At 37.8% G+C, this 22,832-nt stretch overlaps 1 protein-coding gene across 2 annotated transcripts in view; it reads right to left on the reverse strand.

The window, feature by feature from the left end:
• Positions 1-22,341, reverse strand: part of LOC150076548 (beta-1,3-glucosyltransferase) — a 377,468-nt gene extending 355,127 nt beyond the window's left edge. For both annotated transcript variants that reach the window (XM_090387063.1, XM_090387062.1), the window contains exon 1: positions 22,244-22,341. In XM_090387063.1, coding sequence (XP_090243189.1) covers positions 22,244-22,274 — 31 coding nt within the window. In that variant the 5' untranslated portion in view covers positions 22,275-22,341. The remainder of the gene's footprint in view (positions 1-22,243) is intronic.
• Between the last annotated feature and the right edge of the window lie 491 nt (positions 22,342-22,832).

Here is a 22,832-nt window from a genome sequence, read left to right on the forward strand (position 1 = left end):
TCCCGCTCTCTCTTTCAGAACAGTCAGAACACGTGCCCCCAACATCCATTTACTGTCCAACTTCAAACTCACAGAACCAATTTTTCATCTTCCTTGTTTATTCATTTAACTGCCGTTTTCTGGAACAACCTTCCTTCATACGTATTTCCTGAAAATTACAGTCTACAGAAGTTCATGTCTAATGTCAACAAATATCTTATTTCATCTTCTCAACCCAAGCACAGTACCAAGTACTATTGGTTCTAATACCTCTCGTGTTTGGGGTTCACATAAAAAAAAAAAAAAAACCTCCAACCCATACACAGTACTATAAATTCTAATACCTCTCATGTTTGGGGTTTTCATAAAAAGAAACAAAAAATTCACAAAAAAATTCAGGCTTCCAACAAATTGAAGACCTGAAGCTTATCAAAGTCTAGCAGTGAGCTTTGTAATAACTGAGAGCAAAGTGAAGGAGAAATTGTTGAAATTGAACATAAAAAAGGCAGGTAGGTTGGATGGGATCAATACAGTTGTATTAAAAGAGGCAGCAAAGGAAGTAAGCAAACCTGTAACCATAATTATGAAAGCTTCCTTTGACTCAGGGAAGGTTCCCATGGACTGGAGATGTGCAAATTTTTCCTCAATTCACAAAGGGGTATTCAAAGGGTGACATGAATAATTAGAGACCTGTTAGTTTAACTTCTGTTCCAGGGAAAACAATGGAATCACTAGTTAAAGAAGCATTACAGGATCATCTAGACAAGACTTCAGTTATTGCTCGGACACAGCATGGGTTTGTTAAGGGGAAGTCTTATCTAACCAATTTGATTGGATACTATGATGTGGTCACAAAGGAACTGGATACAAAGAATAATTCTGATATTTATTTGGATCTAAGAAAGGCTTTTGTTACTGTTGCACATGGAAGACTGCTGCACAAATTAGGGCAGTGTGACATTGGGGGCAAATTGCTGCTATCGATAAAGGGATGGTTGAGTGGGGAAGACAGAGAGTGGTAATCAATGGACACTGCTCTTCATGGACTAATGTTATTAGTGGATTCCCCCAGGGTTCAGTGTTGGGCCCAGTGTTGTTTTCTGTATTTATCAATGATATTCATGAAGGTATATCAGGGTTAATGGCTACGGTTACAGACAATAGTAAGGTTGGCAGAGTTGCTAATGATAGTAATGACAGTATACTACTGCAACAGGATCTAGAAAATTTGAGTAGATGGGGGTGAGAGGTGGCAACTGAACTTTAACATAGACAAATGTAAAGTACTGCTTATGGGTAGCAGTAACCCCACAATAAGGTACCAATTATGTGGTACTACACTCAGGATAGCAGAGAATGTAAAGGACCTAGGGGTAATCATGCAGGAAAATATGAAGTTTTTTGAGCACTGCAGACAGGCTGCAAGAGTAGCTCATGGTGTCTTGTCAGTGATATACAGAAATTTTACTAGCAGGGATAAGGATGTGATTATCCTCTTGTATAAGGCAATGGTCAAGCGACACCTTGGGTACTGTATACAGGTCTGGAGACCTTATTTTAGGAAGGATGTAGAGCTGCTGGAACGAGTACAGAGATGAGCAACAAGATTGGTGAGAGCAACAAAGAGTTGCTCTTACGAAGAAAGGCTTGCAGATTACAGTGTCTGATGACTAGGCACCTGCGAGGTTATCCGAGTGAGGTGTATAAGGCCTTGAATGGTTTGAGAAAGCTTAATGCTGATAGGATTCTTCCTCTTGCCCAGATTAATTGCCTGAGGGGAAGTAAATTGAAATTGAGGAAAGACAGTTGTAGAATAGATATGCGGAAATTTGTTTTTAGCAGTGTTTTGTTGATTGCTGGAACAAACTTCCATCTGTCGTAGTGGAGGTCGAAAACTTAAACAAGTTCAAGGCAGAACTGGGCAAGCATTTGGAGTGAACGGAGGGGTGAAATGGGAAGGGTTTTTGTTTTTGTTTTTTTTGACTGATGTTATATAAGCTTTCTTTCTTGCATCATAAGCTTCTGCTAATGCTTAAAAAAAATGCTAATATAGTCAAACTTTTACTGCAATAGTTTCTGAAGTGACTTTTTTTGGTTTCTGTACAAAAAATTGCACACGAAAACCTGTCAGGCTACTTGCAACAGTTTTTGCAACTATTTAGCTTTTTATTTGAAGAGTAGAGCATGACACTGGACAAGTGAATGGTTGATAGCTGGAACAAACTTCTATCTGTTGTAGTGGAGGTCAACAACTGAAATAAGTTCAAAGCAGAATTAGACAAACATTTGGAGTGAATGGATTGGTGAAATGAGAGGTATTTTTTTTTTTTTTGGCTGATGCTATATAAGTTTGCTTTCTTGCATCATATGCCTCTACTAATGCTAAAGTGTCAATTCTGTATTTGTTTAAAGTTTCAGGTTATTTGTTTTAATCCTCACACATCTACATACTTATCCTAGTTGTTTTTAAAAGATTTATTGTTTTCATAAAAAAAGATTATTATACGAAACCTGATATTCTCTCCAATTTGCCACTACATTGCGGGAAGCAAGAGTCGTAGTTTCAAATCTGACACGCTGTGAAGTGTGCCAGATTTGAAATAAACCTGAAAAACGGAAATATCTAACAGTATCGAATATATGTATAATGTGTTTTTCATTTTTTAATATTTATATACATAATAATAAGTAGAAATATATGCGCATACACATATTTGAAAGCTAGCACAGTTATCGGACTTTTTAAACTAGAAAATAGAACAGAATAAGAGAATGATGTTTCTATTTTACGTCTAAAAAAATTTTTTTGCAAGTTTCAGCAGAATTCATATTTATTTTTTCAAAATAAAAGGCATAAAACACGTAGCATGTTATAAAATTTTTGATTTTTTCATCAAAAATTTAAAAGTCATAAAATAGGCATAAAATGGAATAGAATCCATTAAGAAAAGGTAAAATATTGGAGCTGTTTAAACAAAATTATTAAAATTTAAAAAAAATTCAAAAAAACAAACAGAAAATTTGACACCTGTCAGGTGACCTGCCACCATTTTTGCTACATTCTGGGAGCCACTACCACTTGTAGGAGTGGGCCGTCCCAAGGGTGAATGGAGTGCATTGCACCCGGGCACCAACATTCAAGGGGCACCTGAAAACCTGAAACTTACATACACATATGAAGGAAATTTTAAAGGGAGTGCCAAATTTCATTGGCACCGGGGCACCACATACCCTAGGAACGCCCCTAACCACCTGGTTATATAAGTACTGTCAAGCATAAGGAGAAGCTTTCATAAATGCATCTGTCTTCTTAGACAGTTTTTGAATTCCTTTCAATGGGATCAACTGATGACATCACGAAGAGCAACTTCTAAATAGGAAGTAATCATACAAGTTACCAAATTATTAGTAACTAAAAGATATTATTCAAAGGTTGGACATAGTGAACGTCAGCTGAACCGATGAGGCTAGTGGCAGGTAAAAAAAAAAAAAATGTGTGGAATATATATAAATTAGCAGTGGTCATGGAATACAGTAAGTGCAAACTAAACTGCAATAAAATCAAGTAAGGGGGAAAGGGTTAGAAAGTTATTATTAATATTATTATTAGCCATATGGTGCAAGGAAGCCTGAGGCTTATGCTGCACCAGCCAAAAAAAATTTCTGAACTACCCCGAGAGAGAGAGAGAGAAATCAATCACTAAGGAGGAGAAGAATGATGATATCCAGCTCAGGGCCCTTGGTGTGCCCAACCCATACTCACCAGATGTGAGCGCCGGGGTTTAAGGCAGATTATGAGAAATTCTTACTTAGAATGCAGAGATTAATAGTTTGATAGTACAGTATATAACAGAGCTTTGATGCTCAATGTTTTATGTTTATATCAATAATTATTGATATCAACATAAAACTGTGGATTTATTGGATGATTGTTTTCTACATCAGCATGTTCGGGAGGCAACTAGAGGGAGTAATACTCTTGATTTGATTATCAGTAGTGATTCTTCTTGCATTAAGAATCTGCAGGTAAATGAACCATTAGGTGGCAGTGATCACAGTGTGCTGAAGTGGGATTTACTCAAAGAGGTAACTACCATTAGCGGTAAAGGGAAAAAGGTTATTGCTTTCGTAAAGGCGACTACGATGGACTGAGACAGTATTTAAATTCTATACAGTGGGACCAACTGATGATGTTACCAACAGCAAATTCAAAATGGGAAGCATTCAAAGAACTTATCTTGGAAGCTACTAGGCTTTACATACCAAGAAATATTGTTCAAGGTTTAGGCCTAAGTGGATGTCAGATGAACTAATGAGACATATGGCAGAGAAGAAAAATGCATGGGATACATACAAATTAACACATGACACAGAAGCCTATGATAGATACAAGTTGATCTGTAACCAAGTTACAAAGGAGGTTAGGCAGGCCAAGGCAGATTTCAAGAAATCTTTGGCAAAGGATGCAAAGAAAAATAGCAAAGAGTTTTTTACTTATGTAAACTTAGAAGGAAGGGGATGAATCAGATTGGTCAACTTGATATCAATGGGTCAACTATTGATGATCCTGCTCAGGTAGCTAACAAACTAAATGAATATTTTGCATCGACATTCACACAGGAGGAGTTATTCAGCGAGGGGAATGCCAGAGGTGCATTCAACTCTGGCAGTAAGCTAGAGAATCTTGTAATAACTGAGAGTAAAGTGGAGGAGAAATTGTTGAAGATAAATACAAGAAAAGCACCTGGGGTGGATGGGATCTATCCAGTTATATTAAAGGAGGCAGCAAAGGAAGTAAGCAAACCCTTAGCCATAATTATGAGAGCTTCCTTGGACTCAGGGGAAGTACCCATGGACTGGAGATGTGCAAATGTGACACCAATTCACAAAGGAGGATCAAAGGGCGACACAAGTAATTATAGACCTGTTAGTTTAACTTCTGTTCCAGGAAAATTAATGGAGGCACTGGTTAAAGAAGCACTGCAGGATCATCTAGACAAGACTTCAGTTATAGCTCAGACACAGCATGGTTTTGTTAAGGGGAAGTCTTGCCTGACCAATTTGATTGGATACTATGATGCAGTCACAAAAGAACTGGATGCAGGGAATAACTTTGATATTATATACTTGGATCTTAGAAAGGCTTTTCATACTGCTGCACATGGAAGACTGCTGCACAAATTGGAGCAGTGTGGCATTGGAGGCAAATTGCTGCTATGGATAAAGGGGTGGTTGAGGGGGAGAAGACAGAGAGTGGTAATCAATGGACACTGCTCATCGTGGACTAATGTTATTAGTGGAGTCCCTCAGGGTTCAGTATTGGGTCCATTATTATTTTCTGTATTTATAAATGATATTGATGATGGTATATCAAGCTTAATGTCCAAGTTTGCAGACGATATGAAGGTTGGCTGGGTTGTCAAGGACAGTACTGACACTATGCTACTGCAACAGGATCTGGAAAGGTTGAGCAGATGGGCTGAGAGGTGGCAAATGAAGTTTAACATTGACAAATGTAAAGTACTACATATGGGAAACAGCAACCCCAGAGCAACGTATCAACTCTGTGGTACTACACTGACAGTGGTAGAGAATGAAAGGGACCTGGGGGTGGTTGTGCAGGCAGATATGAAGATTTCTGAGCAGTGCAGACGGGCCGCAAGAGTAGCTCATGGTGTATTGTCGATGATATATAGGAATTTTTCTAGCAGGGATAAGGAGGTGATTATTCCCTTGTATAAGGCAATGGTAAGGCCACACCTATAGTACTGTATACAGGTCTGGAGGCCTCATTTCAAGAAGGATGTAGAGATGCTGGAACGAGTACAGAGAAGGGCAACAAGACTGGTGAATGGAACAAAGGGGTGCTCTTATGAAGAAAGGCTTAAGTTTTGCAAATTACAGAGACTAGGCAACAGCGAGGTGATCTGATAGAGGTGTATAAAGCCTTGAATGGTTTGAGCATACTCAATGCTGATGGGATTCTTCCCCTTGCTCAGAATAATCACCTGAGAGGGCATAAATTCGAATTTAGGAAAGACAGATGTAGGACAGATGTGAGGAAATTTGCCTTTAGCCAGCGGGTGGTTGGTTGGTGGAACAGACTTCCATCCCTTGTCGTGGAAGTTGATAGCCTAAATAAGTTTAAGGCTCAGCTGGACAGGTATTTCGAACGAACAGAGGGGTGAAGTGGAAGTGGTTTTTTTTTTATTTATTTATTTTTATTTTTTATTTTTTTTTGGCTGATGGTGCATAAGCTTGCTTTCATGCATCAAATGCCTCTACTAATGCTAATTGTACTAATGCTAATGCTAATTGTAGAAGAATAAGAGAAATTTACCTCAATATAATACGTAGAACACTTCTGGAGACTATTGTACGGAAGTGTTCTACGTATCATATAGAGGTAAATTTCTCTTATTCTTCTACAAATGGAGATTAATAGTAGAAAGATAGGATAAACAATAGGATAGGATGAATGGCATAACTATTGACAATTCTGTTCAGGTTGGTGACCTACTAAATAAATATTTTGCATCTATATTCACATGTGAAGATGTTTTTAGGGATGGAAACACCAAAAGTACATGTTATAAGTGGGAATTAAATGAGTTTGCTGCAACTGAGAAGCATATGAAAGAGGAATTGCTGAAGCTATGGTAAATAAGGGACCTGGGGCTGATGCAATATATCAAGACATATATAACCCTTCATAATTATAAGAGCATTCTTGGATTCAGGGGAAAGAACACAGATTAGAGGTGTACAAATGTATCTCCCATTCACAAAGAAGCAGGGAATTATAGTGCTTTAATTGTGGTAAACAGGTAGCTTGAAAGTTCTAATCATAGAGACTGGCATAATCTTTGTTATTAGCATTAGTTGAGGCATATGATGCAAGAAGGCAAGTTTATATATTGCTGAAGCCAAAAAAAAAAAAAAAAAAAACCTTCCCATTTCACCCATCCAATCACTCCAAATGTTTGTCTAATTCAGCCTTAAATTTAATTAAGTTATCAACTTCCACAACAACAGATGGAAGTCTGTTCCAGTAATCAACTACCTACTGGCTAAAAGCAAACTTCCACACATCTATTCTGCAACTGTCTTTCCTCAATTTGAATCTATGCCCCTCAGGTTCATAATCTGAGCAAGCAAAAGAATCCTATCACCATTGAGCCTGCCCAAACCATTTAAGGCCTTCTACACCTCAATCAGATCACCTCGCACGTGCCTAGTCTTCATATGCTGCAACATGCAGAACTTAAGCCTTCCTTAGTAAAAGCACATCTTTGTTCCTCTTGCATCTTGTTGCCCTTGCTCTAGAACCTCTACGCCTCCGTTGCCAGGTGGGAAGGAGCAGCAGTGCATAGCATACGCTTCTTGATTAGACCGGGGTTCGAGCCTGTCACCACCAAATATGGAGGATGCGAAAGGTCAGGGAATGACCACCGCATATTCCGGGAGCAATATGGCCTTAGTTGCTAATGTTCCTAAAAACCAAACAACAGACAAACATCTAGCAACTCTATATCCATCCTAAAATGAGGCCTCCAAACCTGTACACGGTACTCAAGGTGTAGCCTAACCATTGATTTATACATGGGGATAATCATCTCCTTGTCTCTGCTTGCAAAATTCCTAAATATCATTGACAAGACTCCATGACTTGCTCTGGCAGCCCATCTGCACTACTCAGAGAACTTCATATCTGACTAAACAATTACCCCCAGGTCCTTTTCATTCTCCACTTCCCTGAGTGTTGTACCACAGAGTTGGCATTTATCTTGGGTTAGTGCTACCCACATATAGTACTTTGCATTTGTCAAAGTTAAACTTCAGTTGCCACTTCTCCCAGCTGCCTACCTTTTATAGATCAGTTGCAGTAGCATAGTGTCTTTCCTGCCCTTAAGAACCCTGCCAACCTATGTATCATCTGCAAACTTGGACATTAAGCCTGATATACCTTAATCAATATCACTGATAAATAAACAAAACAACAATGGACCCAACACCAAACCCTGGGGGAATCCTCTAATAACATTAGCCCCATAAAGAGCAGTATCCATTTATTACCACTCTCTGTCGTTTCTCACTCAACCATCCTTTTGGTTGGTTGCAACTTGCCCTTAATGCCTTACCGCTCCAATTTGTAAAGCAGTCTTCCATGTGCAATGGTATCAAAAGTTTTCCTGAAATCAAAGTATATGATATCAAAATTATTTTTTGCATCCAGTTCCTTTGTGACCACATCGTAGTAACCAATTAAATTGGTCAGACAAGACATCCCCTTAGCAAACCCATACTGTGTTTTCACTATTACTCCAGTGTTGTCTAGATGATCCTGCAGTGCTTCTTTAATCAGTGATTCCATTATTTTCCCCAGACAAGTTAAACTAACATGTAAACTAACATGTTTGTGTCACCTTTTGAACCACCTTTGTGAATTGGTGATACATTTGCACACCCAGCCCATGGGAACCTCCCCTAAGTCCAAGGAAGCTCTCATAATTATGGCTAAGGGTTTGCTTACTTCCTTTGCATTAGCAAAGGCACATGATACAAGAAAGCAAGCTTATATACCATCAGCCAAAAAAAAAAAAAAAAAAACCCCTTATTTCACCCATCCATTCGCGCCAAATGTTTATCAAGTTGTGCCTTGAATCGATTTAAGCTATCAACTTCTACGACAGATGGAAGTTTGTTCCAGCAATCAACCACCCGCTGGCTAAAGGCAAACTTCCGCACATCTATCCTACAACCGTCTTTTCAATTTATATCCTCTCAGGCAATTATTCTGAGCAAGAGGAAAAATCTCATCCGCATTGAGCATGCTTAAACCATTCAAGGCTTTATACACCTCAATCAGATCACCTCGCAGGTGCCTAGTCTCCAGACACTGTAGTTTGCAAAACTTAAGCCTTTCTTCGTAAGAACAACCCTTTGTTCCATTTACTAATGTTGTTGCCCTTCTCTGTACTCGTTCCAACAGCTCTACATCCTTTTTAAAATGAGGCCTCCAGACCCGTATACAGTACTCAAAAATTACTGTATGTCACTGACAAGACACCATGGCCTACTCTTGCAGACCATCTCCACTGCTCAGAAAATTTCATACCTGCCTGCACAATTACCCCCAGGTCCTTTTCATTCTCTACCACTGTTAGTGTGGTACCACAGAGTTGACATGTTACTCTGGGATTACTGCTTTCCATATGTAGTACTTTACATTTACAATGTTAAACTTCATTTTCCACGTCTCAGCCCATCTGCTCAACTTTTCTAGATCCTGTTGTAGCAGTGTACTTTCATTAGTGTCATTAACAACCCTGCCAGCCTTCATATCGTCTGCAAACTTGGACATTAAGCTTGATATACCATCATCAATATCATTTATAAATACAGAAAACAACAATGGTCCCAACGCTGAACCCTGAGGGACTCCACTAATAACATTAGTCCATGAAGAGCAGTTTCCATTGATTACCACTCTCTATCTTCTCCCACTCAACCATCCCTTTATCCATAGCAGCAATTTCCCTCCAATGCCACACTGCTCCAATTTGTGCAGCAGTCTTCCATGCGCAACACTATCAAAGGCTTTTCTAAGATCCAAATATATGATATTAAAGTTATTCTTTGCATCCAGTTCCTTTGTGACATCATAGTAACCAATCAAATTAGTCAGACAAGACTCCCCTTAATAAACCCATTCTGTGTCCGAGCTATAACTTAAGTCGTGCTTCTTTAACCAGTGCCTCCATTAATTTCCCTGGAACACAAGTTAAACTAACAGGTCTGTAATTACCTGTCTTCCCCCTTTGATCCTCCTTTGTGGATTGGGGTCACATTTGCACATCTCCAGTCTATGGGTACCTCCCCTGAGTCCAGGGAAGCTCTCATAATTATGGCTAAGGGTTTGCTTACTTCTTTTGCCACCTCCTTTAATATAACTGGATAGACTCCATCTACCCCAGATGTGCTTATCTTCAACAATTTTTTGTGCTTATCTTCAACAATTTCTCCTCCACTTTACTCTCCGTTTTTACAAGATTATCTAGCTTACTGCTAGAATTGAATACACCTCTGGCATTCCCTTCCCTGAATAACTCCTCATGTGTGAATGTCGATGCAAAATATTCATTTAGTTTGTTAGCTACTGGAGCAGGATCATCAACAGTTGAACCATCGATATCGTGGACCAATCTGATTCATCCCCTTCCTTCTAGAGTTTGCATAAGTAAAGAACTCGTTGCTGTTTTTCTTTGCATCCTTTGCAAAAGATTTCTCGTAATCTGCCTTCGCCTGCCTAACCTCCTCTGTAACTTGGTTACAGACCAGCTTATATCTATCATAGGCTTCTGTGTCACATGTTAATTTATATGTATCCCATGTATTTTTCTTCTCTGTCACATGTCTAATTAGTTCATCTGACATCCATTTTGGCCTAAATCTTGAACAATATTTCTTTGTTGGTATGAAAAGCCTAGTAGCTTCCAAGATTAATTCTTTGAATGCTTCCCATTTTGAATTTGCTGTTGGTAACATCATCAGTTGATTGCACCGTATAGAATTTAAATACTGTCTCAGACCACCGTAGTCACCTTTACGAAAGCAAAAACCCTTCTCTTTACCCTTGATGGTAGTTACCTCTTTGAGTAAATCCCACTTCAACACACTGTGATCACTGCCACCCAATGGTTCCTTTATCTGCAGATTCCTTTGCTGCCTCCTTTAATATAACTGGATAGATCCTGTCCACCCCAGGTGCTTTCCTTATGTTTAACTTCAACAATTTCTCCTCCACTTTGCTCTCGGTTATTACAAAATCACTTAGCTCCCTGTTAGGGTTTAATAAACTTCTGGCACTCCCCTCATTGAATAACTTCTCATGTGTCTATGTAGATACAAAATACTCATTCAGTTTGTCAGCTATCTGAGCAGGATCATCAATATCAAGTGGACCAATCTGATTCATCCCCTTCTTTCTACTGTTTACATAAGTAAAGAAGTCTTTGTTGTTTTTCTTTGCATCCTTTGCTAAGGATTTCTCGTAATCAGTCTTCGCTTGCCTAACCTCCTTTGTGATTTGATTACAGATTAGTTTATATATGTCGTAGGCGTCTGTGTCACCCACTGATTTATATGCACCCCATGCATTTTTCTTCTCTGCCATGAGCTTCATCTGACATCCATTTAGGTCTAAATCTTGAACAGTATTTCTTAGTTGATATGAAAATCCTAGTAGCTTCCTAGCCTAATTCCTTGAAGGCTTCTCATTTAGAATTCACTCTTTTTAACATCATCAGTTGATTCCACTGTATAGAACTTAGAAACTGTCTGAGACCACTTTAAGTCACCTTTATGAAAGCAAAGACCCTTCCCTTTACCCTTAATGGTAGTTATATCTTTAAGTAAATCCCACATCAGTACACAGTGATCACTGTTACCTAGTGGTACCTTTATCTGCAAATTCTTAATGCATGAACAATCACTGCTGATAATCAGATTAAGAGTATTACTCCCTGTGATTGCCCCTCGAACATGTTGCTGTAGAAAACAATGCTCCAATAAATCCACAAAAGCCTTGCAGGTGTGCGTGTGACCAAACCATAAGTTTCAATCAATATCTGGAAAGTTAAAATCCCCCATTACAAGACATTCTGATTTATAGTAGTAGTAGTAGTAGTAGTGGCATGTGATGCAAGAAAGCAAGTGTATGAGCTTATGCAGCATCAGCCAAAAAAAAAAAAAAAAAATCACATCATTCCCTCCAAATGCCTGTCCAGTTCCTCCTTAAATTTATTTAACCTATCAACTTCCTAGATCGTATGTATAGCTCAGCCCAATTTAATGGCCTACTCTATTTCTTTGCACAACTGTTTGTTGTACTCATCAGAGTCATTATTCCTATAACACACTCCTATTCTTATTTTCCCTTTCCCAGTGCTTATGTCACACCAAACTGACTCAACATTGCACTGTCCACCAATGTCAACTGGATGCACTTCCTTAGATTTTATGTGTTTCTTAACTAACGACATAACCCCTCCTCCCTTTCTGCTCTGTCTATCCTTTCAGTACACATTGTACTCTCCAAATTCCAATTCTGCACTCACTGCTTATGACAACAATAATAAGCAGTGAGCGCAGAATTGGAATGACACCATGTCTCTGATATCCCAACAATATCTGCCTTCGATGTCTTGACAAGCACTTCAAATTCATCAAATGTATTTACTATACTTCTAGCATTGGTGTACATGAAAGTATACATGAACCTGTTCTTACTCTTAGTTATCCTAACTCAGCCTATGTATTTCTTCCAGTCATAGTTCCCCTGGGAGCTGCTGTGGTCACCAACAAATTCCTCCATCTACATTGATAATGTGCTATATGAGCAGCATCGCAAAACATCACGCCCAAAAGTTCACTGATCCCATCCTTTCACCTAGTTGCAGGTCTTCCTTTAACAGCAGTTTTTGGAGTTGGTTTTGTTTTGGTTTCTGTGGCATCAGATAATGTGGTGATATATGCCATTGTCTAATACATGGCCGATTTTGAAAGGGGCCAGCTTTAATCATAAGAAGAGTCATTATGTATCCCACGAGATACTCTTGAAGAGGAAAGGTGACTACACCATGTATTTACTTGTTTCATAATGATTCCCAGTAGTTCTTGAAATCCCCAGCAACTTGCTGTCTGGGCTCATTCCAATTAGCTAGGATAATTGAATTAATAGATAATTCTATTATCTATTCTAACTAATTTATAACTTTAAGAACATAACAGTACAGCATAATATATATAACATAAATAATATAAAAATGTTATAAACAGCAAATTCTAAAACGAAATTTGCTATTGTCATGCTGTTGATATAAATAAGAAACAAGAAATACTGTTTAATGCTTAGACCTAAATGGATTTTAGATGAACTAATGAAACTCTGACTCTAGCAGTGAGCTAAATGACTTTGAGATAACTAAGAGGAAAGTGGAAGAGAAATTGTTCAAGATATACATAAAAAGGCAGTGGATGGGATCTATCCAATTATATTAAGGGAGGCAGCAAAAATCAGGCAAGCAAACCCTTAACCATAATTATAAGAAACATAATTAGACATCTTTGGATTCAATTGAAATCTCAGTGAACTGGACATGGGTAAAGGTATCCCTAATTCACCAAGTCGAAACAAAGGATAAAATGAGTAATTAGAGAACTGTTAGCTTAACTTCTGTTCCAGGAAAAATAATGGAATCACCAGTGATTCCATTATTTTTCCTGGATTTCGAAGACATAATGCAGCACCATCTATACAGAAGTGCAGTTGTACTTCAGGCAGAGCATGGATTTGTTAAGGGACAATCTGAATGGATAGTATCAGTGATGAGCTGGAGCTGGTTTGCACCGGTTCGTGTGAACTAGTTATTAAAATTTTTTGCACAAACAAATGTTATAATATGATCTCAAAACCAAATAATCTTAATCTTATATAACGGTGTAGAAAATAATGCAGTGTACAAAATAAACTTCAAATGCAAATTTCTAGTGGTTAAAGAGCTGTTTCCATAACAGATAGGTCAAGAGTCATGTTATTATGCACATGTATATAACAGCCTGACACTTGTTATTTGTGTCAGGCTGTTATATATGCATTCAAGTTTGTCCTAACACAAAACAAACATCTACTTTATTGTTTTAGGTGCAATTTGGCCATAGCCCTTGCACCAAAAAAATCCCACTTACAACCACAACTTTATTATTTTACTAAGAAGAATCACAAATATTCTTTAAGGTATTTATTGCATTGTATACTTCAACATAATTATATTATGTGTTTTATTTTTAATAAAGGGCCCTTCTTTCCACCTATTCCAGAGTTGCTGGAATGGGTGCAAAGAGGGGCAACAAAACTAGTAAGGCAAACAAAGGAGTGCTTCTTAAAAAAGGCTTCGGTTCTTCAAAAAACTGGGCACCTGTGAGGTGATCTGATTGAGTGTTTAAGGCTTTGAATGGATTGTACAAGCTCAATGCTGATGAGATGCATCTTCTTTCTCAGACTATGCACGAGGGGACATATATTCAAATTGAGGAAGGAGGGTTGTAGAACAGATGTGCAGAAATTTGCCTTCAGCCGGTGGGTGATTGATTGTTGGATCATACTTCCACCTGTTCTTGGGGAAATGGATGGGTTGAATACATTCAAAGAATAACTAGACAAACTACTGGAGGAGTGACCAGGTGATGTGGGATGTTATTGGGGATTTTTTTTTTTTTTTTGGCTGATGCTGTATAATCTTGCTTTCTTGCATCATTTGCCACTACTAATACTAATGAGCTATTATAGACCTGTAAACTTCATTTCTCTTCCAGGGAAAATAGAGGAGACAGTGGTTAAAGAAATATAGAAGGAATGGAATTATACCAAAATTACAGCAAGGTTTGTTAGGGTGGGGGTATCCTGTCTGACCAATCTGATTGACTACTGTGTTGCAGTAAGAAAGGAAATGGATGCAAAAAATAATTTTACTTGTACTTAGAATTCAGTAAAGCTTTTGTTACTGTTGCATGTAAAAGATGCAGTATGAATTGAAGTGTGTGTGTGTGTGTGTGTGTGTGTATTATGGAGGTTTAATGGCGCATAAGCTGCTGAGGCTATAGTGCGCCTGTTCATAGGAAACTGCTAAAAACAAATTTTTGTTGTAATAACTTGATTTTTGTTACAGTGATCTTTCAGAATTTATGATATAGTCCAATTTTTTTCAGGAAAGAGAAAAATTCATTGATATTTGCTTCCTCGCCAATAATGTCATTTAGTGTCATTGGTTCTCGCAGATTTCTCAGGGAAGACAGGACGGATGTTCTGTCTTGTTGATACTGTGGGCAGTCAATTAGAATATGTTTCACTGATAACTGTGTTAAACAGTGTGAACACTGAGGAGGATCCTCTCCTGTGAGTAGATGGAGGTGAGTGAGATACGTATGTCCTATTCATGCCCTTGCAAGTACCACTTCTTCTCTTCGCACTGTTTTGGTACTAGTGTGCCAAAGCTTTGGGTGCTGTTTCAACTGATAGAGTTTATTATTGGTTTGGGAGTGCCATAGATCTTTCCACTGCACGAGACATGCTGTTTGTATGATGCGATTGTAGTCAGAGGCTGGAACATGGACGGAGGTTAAATCAAAAGTTGATGGATTTTTAGCAGTTTTGTCAGCGAGTTCATTCCCCTTTATCCCCGAATGTGGATGAAGAAAAAAATATATATTCTTAGAAAAGTGGCACCGAAAAAATCTTTCTGCCTGGGTTGCCAAAATACTTTGGTCCAGTACATCCTTTAACTTTCCAAATATTTACTGTAACTTGTGGGTTGGTCACTCACAGACCAGAAAGACTTTTGTGGATTTATTGAACAACTGTTTTCTACAGCAGCATAACAGCAAAGCAACAAGAGTAAGTAATAATCTTGATCTGATTATCACCAGTGACTGTTCATGTATTAAGGATCTGCAGATAAAAGAACCACTAGGTGGCAGTGATCACAGGGTACTTATTTGGTATTTACTTAAAGATATAACTACCATCAATGGTAAAAGGAGGGATTTTTGCTTTTGCAAAGGTCAAGCTGTTTCACTGTCTTCATAAAGGTCCCACTGTATATAGTTTACAAACTCTATACAGTGGGACCAACTGATGATATTCCCAGCAGAAAATTCTAAATATGAAGTATTCATGGAATTAATCATAGAAGCTACTAGGCTTTTCATACCAACAAAGAAATACCTACAAGGTACAGGCCTAAATGGATGTCATATGAACTGATGAAACTTATAGCAGAGAAGAAAAGTGCATGGTGGGATGCATATAAATTTTCGGGTAACATAGAGGCCTAAGTTAGATTTAAATTAGTCTGCAATAAAGCCACAGAGAAGGTCAAGCAAGTGAAAGAAGATTATGTGAAATCTTTGGCAAAGGATGCAATGAAAAACAGCAAAGACCTCTTTACTTATGTAAACACCACTAGGGGATGAATCAAATTGGTAAAATGAAAAACAGCAAAGATCTCTTTACTTATGTAAACACTACTAGGGGATGAATCAAATTGGTACACTCGATATTCCAGGGGCTCACATCTGGTGAGTATGGGCTTGGCACACCTAGGGTCCTGAGCTGGATATCACCATTCTTCTTTTTCTTGGCGATTCCCTTCTACTTTCTCTCTCTCTCTCAGGGTAATTCGGAATTTTTTTTTTTGCTGGTACAGCATAAGCCTCAGGCTTCCTTGTACCATATGGCTAATAATAATAATTTGATTGTTGATGATCCTGCTTACACTGCTGAAAACCTGAATGAGTGTTTTGCATCTACATTCACACGTGAGGAATTTTTATGGAAGGGTATGTCAGAAGTTTATTAAACTCTAACAGGGAGCTAAATGAATTTGTAATAACAGAGAGGAAAGTGAACGGGAAATTGTTGAAGGTAAACATAAGAAAGGCACATAGGATGGAAGAGATCTATCCAATTATTAAGGCAGACAGTAAAAGAAATAAGCACACCCTTAGCCATAATTATGAGTGCATCCTTGGATTCAGGGGATGTTCCTGTGGACTGGAAATGTGCGAATGTATCCCCAATTCACAAAGGAGAAGCAAAGGATGACACAAGTAATTACAGACCTGTTAGTTTAAATTCTAGTCCAGTCACTGGTAAAAGAAGTAATGCAGGATCATTAAACCATGTTCAACCAATCTGCATGATTACTACGATGCAGTCATAGTAAGGAACATATTTGATGCAAAAAATAAGGTCACAACAAGAAACTTCATGCAAAAAATAATTCTGATACCATATATTTGGATTTCAGGAAAGCTTTTGATAATTTTGCACATAAAAAACTGCTATACAAACTGGAGCATTGTGACATTAAGGGCAAGTTTCTTATTTGCATAAAGGAGTGGTTGAGTAGGAGAAGACAGTTCCTATTAATGGACACTGCTCATCATAGACTAATGTTAACAATGGAGTACTCCAGGGTTCAGTATTCGGCCCATTTTTTTGGTTTTTTTTTTTTTTTATATTTATTAATGATACTGATGAAGGCATATCAGCCTTAGTAGTAGTAAAGGCAGATGATGCAAAAACGCAAGCTTATATTGCATCAGCCAAAAAAAAAAAAAACCTACATAGTTCACCTATCTGTAACCTCCAAGAAGCTGCTTAGTTCTTCCTTGAATTTATTCAACCCATACTCTTCCAAAACAACAGATGGAAGCCTGTTCCAACAATCAACCACCCGTTGGCTGAAGATAAACTTCCCCACATCTATCCTGTAACCTTCCTTCCTCAACTCAATGCACTGCACAGAGAATTTAATGTCTGACTGCACATATATCCCTAGGGTCATTTTCATTCTCTACTACCCTGAGTGTAGCACTACCACACAGTTGATAAAATTACTGCTCTGGAATTACTGCTATCCATATGCAGTATCTTGCATTTTTCAACGTTACACAACTGGCATATCTCAGCCCATTGACCCAATTTTTTTAGATCTTTTTGCAGTAGCTCGCCATAATGACGTTAACCACCCTGTCAATCTTTGTATCAACTGCAAACTCAGACATTTAGTCTGATATAACCCCAGGGGCTCACATCTGGAATTGGTTATGGGCTTGGCACACCCAGGGTCCTGAGCTGGATATCATCATTCTTCTCTTTCTTGCTGATTCCTTTCTACTTCTCTTTCTTGCTGATTCCTTTCTACTTCTCTCTCTCTCTCTCTCTCTCTCAGGGTAACTTGGGAATTTTTTTTGGCTAGTGCAGCACAAGCCTCAGGCTTCCTTGCACCACATGGCCAATAATAATAATATCTTAATCAATATCATTCATATATATTGAAAACAACAATGGGCCCAGCAGTAAACCCTGGGGGAACCCTACTAATAACATTAGTCCACAAAGTGCATTGCCCATTGATAACCACTGTCCTCTCCACTTTATCCACAGCAGTAACTTGCCCTTAATGCTCCAGTTTGTACAACAGTCTAACAGTATCAAATATGTAATGTTAAAATGTCCACATTTGCAGATAACACATAGCATTAGTAGAGGCATTTGATGCAAGAAAGCAAGCTTATGCAGCATCAGCCAAAAAAAAAAAAAAAAAACCCACTTCCACTTCACCCCTCTGTTCGTTCAAAATACCTGTCCAGCTGAGCCTTAAACTTATTTAGGCTATCAACCTCCACCACAAGGGATGGAAGTCTGTTCCACCAACCAACCACCCGCTGGCTAAAGGCAAATTTCCGCACGTCTATCCTACATCTGTCTTTCCTCAACTTGAATTTATGCCCTCTCAGGTGATTTTTCTGAGCTAGAGGAAGAATCCCATCAGCATTGAGCATGCTTAAACCATTCAAGGCTTTATACACCTCTATCAAGATCACCTCGCTGGTGCCTAGTCTCCAGACACTGTAATTTGCAAAACTTAAGCCTTTCTTCGTAAGAGCACCCCTTTGTTCCATTCACTAATCTTGTTGCCCTTCTCTGTACTCGTTCCAGCAGCTCTACATCCTTCTTGAAGGATGTAGAGCTGCTGGAACGAGTACAGAGAAGGTTGACATGTGGTTAATGACAGTATGCTACTATGCAACATAGGTTGACAGTGTGGTTAATGACAGTATGCTACTGTAACAAGATCTAGAAAAGTTAGGCAGACGGGCTGAGAAATGGCAATTAAATGCAAAGTACTGCATATGGGTAGCATGAACCCCTGAGTAACGTACCAAATATGTGGTACTCACTAGTGGAAAATAATTATGCTAACTGTGCAGTCAAATATGAAGTTCTGAGCAATGTAGAGAGGCTGTCAGGCCAGCTCATGGGGTTTTTCAATGACATACAGGAATTTTGCTAGCAGGGATAAGGAGTTGATTATCCCATAAGGCAATAGTCAGACCACACCTTGAGTACTGCATGCAGGTTTGGAAGCCTCATTTTAGACAGGATGTGGAGCTACTGGAACAAGTATAGATAAGGGCAACGATATTGGTGAGCGGTACAAAGGAGTGCTGTTACCAAGAACGGCTTCAGTTCTGCAAATTGAAACATCTGGAGACTAGGCACTGGCAAAGTGATCTGATTGAGATGTTTGAGGCTTTGAATTGAGTGAGCAAGCTCAATGCTGATGAGTTTCTCTCTTGCTCAGACTATACACAAGGGGCACAAATTCAAACTGAGTAAGGACGGTTGTAAAATACATGTCCAGAAGTTTGCCTTTAGCAACAGGTGGTTGATTGTGGGAACACATTTCCATCTGTTGTTGTGATAGTTGTTAGTTGAATAAATTCAAGGAAGAACTAGGTAAACTATTGGAAGGAATGAATAGGTGAAATGGGAGGTGTCGTTTTCTTTTTTTTGGCTGATGCTGTATAAGCTTGCTTTCTTCCATTATTTGCCACTGCTAATGCTGTAGGATATCAAAATTATTTTTTGCATCCAGGTAGTTTGTCACTATATCATAGTGTCTGATGAGACTGGTCAGGCAAGATCACCCCTTAACATCCATGTTGTGATTGCAGTATAATTGCATTCTGCCTACATGATCCTGCATTATTTCTTTAACCAGAGATTCTATTATTGTCTCTGTAAAACATATTAAACTAAAATGTCTATAACTACTCAGGTTCCCCTTTGTGAATTGGAGATACATTTGCACATCTCCAGTCCATAGGACTGAAGATGTGCAAATAGAAGGATGAATCGAAAGAAGCTCTCATAATTATAGCTATAGCTTTGCTTACATCCTTTGCCGTCTCCCTTAATATAATTGGATAGATCCCATCCACCCCTGGAATATTTTTTTTTTTTATGTTAAGCTTCAACAAGTTTTCTTCCACTTTCCTCTGACATAATCACAAAATCATTTAGCTCACTGTTACATTTGGATGAACGTCTGGTATTCTCTTCCCTAAACAATTCCTCATGCATGAATATAGATGAAAAACAGCCATTTAGCTTGTTACCACCCTGAGCAGGATCATTAACAGCTAAACTATTGACATCAAGTGGCCCACTGATTCAACCCCCTTCTTTTTGCTGTTAATATAAGTAAAGAATTTTCTGCTGCTTTTCTTGGCATTCTTTGCCAGGGATTTCTTGTAATTTGCCTTAGCTTGCCTAACCTCCTCCGATTACAGAATAGTTTATATCTACCATACACCTCTGTATGAAAAATGCATGGGATGCAATTTATATGCATCCCATACATTTTTCTTCTCTGCCACAACTCTCTTCACTTGACTTCATCTGACATCCATTTAAGTATAAATCAGGTACGGTATTTTTAATTGGTATGAAAAGCCTACTTGCTTCCACAACTATTCCCTGACTGCTTCCCATTTAGAATTTACAGTTGGTAACCTCATCAGTTGGTCCCACTGTACAGAATTTAAAAACTGTCTAAGACTACTGAAGTCACCCTTACAAAAGCAAATCATTTCTCTTTACCCTTGACAGTAGTTATGTCTTTAAGTTAATCCCACATCAGCACACTGTAATCACTGCTGCTCAGAGGGTCTTTTACCTTTAGATTCTTAATGCATGAAGAAATTCTGGGTGTGCCAAGCCCATACTTACCAGATGTGAGCCCCTAGGATGAGTATTCCAATGTTCCAGTATTAGGGCACTGTCAAAATGACAGTGCCCTAATACTGGAACATGGACTACTTTGGTCATAGTGCACTAATTGTTATGTTATACTTTTTACAAACATTGCAGGGTATAAAATATACATGCATAAGACTATATGACATACAGATAAGACTATATAAGACATACAGAACAGAAACAGTATTTTGTTAAAAACCAACTTAGTATAGGAATACTGTTGGAAAGGAACTTTTACTGTAATAAAGGTTGATAATTAATTGTAATTAATAAAGTAAATTAATTACTAAAATTAATAACAAATAATTGTACTTAATTAATATTATGATTGAAGTGGTTTATAATGCCATAAAACAAGCAAATTGCCAATGATTGCACTTTTTTTTTTTTTTTTAAATCACAGTTCAGTATACATTTAATTTAAGCTTACTCTTCTCATGAAATTATCTTAACCCACTGTTTCACAAAGAATTTTCTTTCACAACAGCAGTTTTTTGACATAAACCCCCAGAGGCTCACATCTGGTGAATATGGACTTGACAAACCCAGGGTCCTGAGCTAGATATCATCATTCTTTCTTGGTGATTCCTTTCTACTTCTGACACAGTGTAACTTGGGGATTTTTTTTTTTTTTTTGGCTGGTGCAGCATAAGCCTTAGGCTTCCTTGCACTATGGCTAATAATAATATCAGAGACAGGCACTGATTTATTTTTCATGTTGACCCTGATCAAAAACAAACATCTCTGTTCCAGCTTTGCAAAATGCCAGTACTTGATCTGGTTGGAGTTTCAGTTTATTTTGGTTCAGTGCCCAAAAGTTTATTTTATTTTATTAACGCCTCAAACTTTATTTTTACATAAATATATAATAATAACTTTATTTATCATCAATTTGCTATATATAGAACGAATAATTCGACCAGTTCCTGAGGGTTCATTTCGCTTACCCGCTGGAACTGGTCTACGGATCCCCCCCCCCCCCTCGCTCACCAAGAGCACATGAACCCTAGTAGGGAAAAGTTGACAATGAAAATGCTGCAGTATTAAATGCAAGGCCTGGGGCACCAATCCCGTTCATGGCGCGCATTGGTAATTATTTAAAAAATACATTTCTTTTTCTTCTTAGTTGAGACTGTCTCTCAACGAATTGATAATGCTCTACCATCAACTTCCTATTCAAGTGAATACAACGAAGTGTTCCAAATGTAAAATGGAGAAACTGCAAAAAAAAAAAGAAAGAAAAATAGTTTACACACCTGCTGCGAGTTTGCAGAAAATGTTAACAAAATAAAACTTTGGAGTTAGATATGACATTTTAATATTTTATTTGACATTGTAGCATCTACCATTTTTACTTTCCAGGGTGTGTGTATATATATATATACACACGCACACACATCCATGAATCGTAATTTATCATTATTATTCTGAAGGGCAATTTTAATACATTATCTACATAAACACATTAGGGCAGTTCCACTTTCGGATGATACGTTTCCTAATAAAGAATAAATAACTACTAGCACTTCCTTTCTAAAATAACATTACTTTAATAATGTTATTCTGTGACAATAATTTAAAACACTGAAGTACCTGGTAAATAAATTTTGCGTGATATGTGCATGTTAGCTACGATTCACCCATCAACATGATTTGAGGTTAATTGGCGAGGAAGGCGTACATATATATATATATATATATATCCATTATTTTAAATTAAACAAAACATAAGCCAGCAGTATGGCAAAAACTGTAGAGCGAAAATTAACATAAAAATAACCCAAATAAACAATCGAACGAAAAGAAAAATTTTCTTTTCGTTCGATTGTTTATTTGGGTTATTTTTATGTTAATTTTCGCTCTACAGTTTTTGCCATACTGCTGGCTTATGTTTTGTTTAATTTAAAATAATGGATGTATTTCAGCTTCATATGGAGGAATTGCATGTCGCTGCCTCAAATGAATGCTTAATCATTTATTTATTTATTTATTATAATTTAATTTTATTTAATATAATTCAATGATAGTATATATATATATATATACATATATATACAGTATATAATTTTGCGTGACATGTGCATGTTAACTACAATTCACCCATCAACACGATTTGAGGGAATTAGCGAAGAGGGCGTGTTCACAAAAAAACAAATATATATATATATATACAGGGTGTCTC

The sequence above is a fragment of the Mastigoproctus giganteus genome, chromosome 13 (assembly GCF_048544385.1).
Source record: "Mastigoproctus giganteus isolate SK-2022 chromosome 13, ASM4854438v1, whole genome shotgun sequence".
Classification (NCBI taxonomy): Eukaryota; Metazoa; Arthropoda; class Arachnida; order Uropygi; family Thelyphonidae; genus Mastigoproctus; species Mastigoproctus giganteus.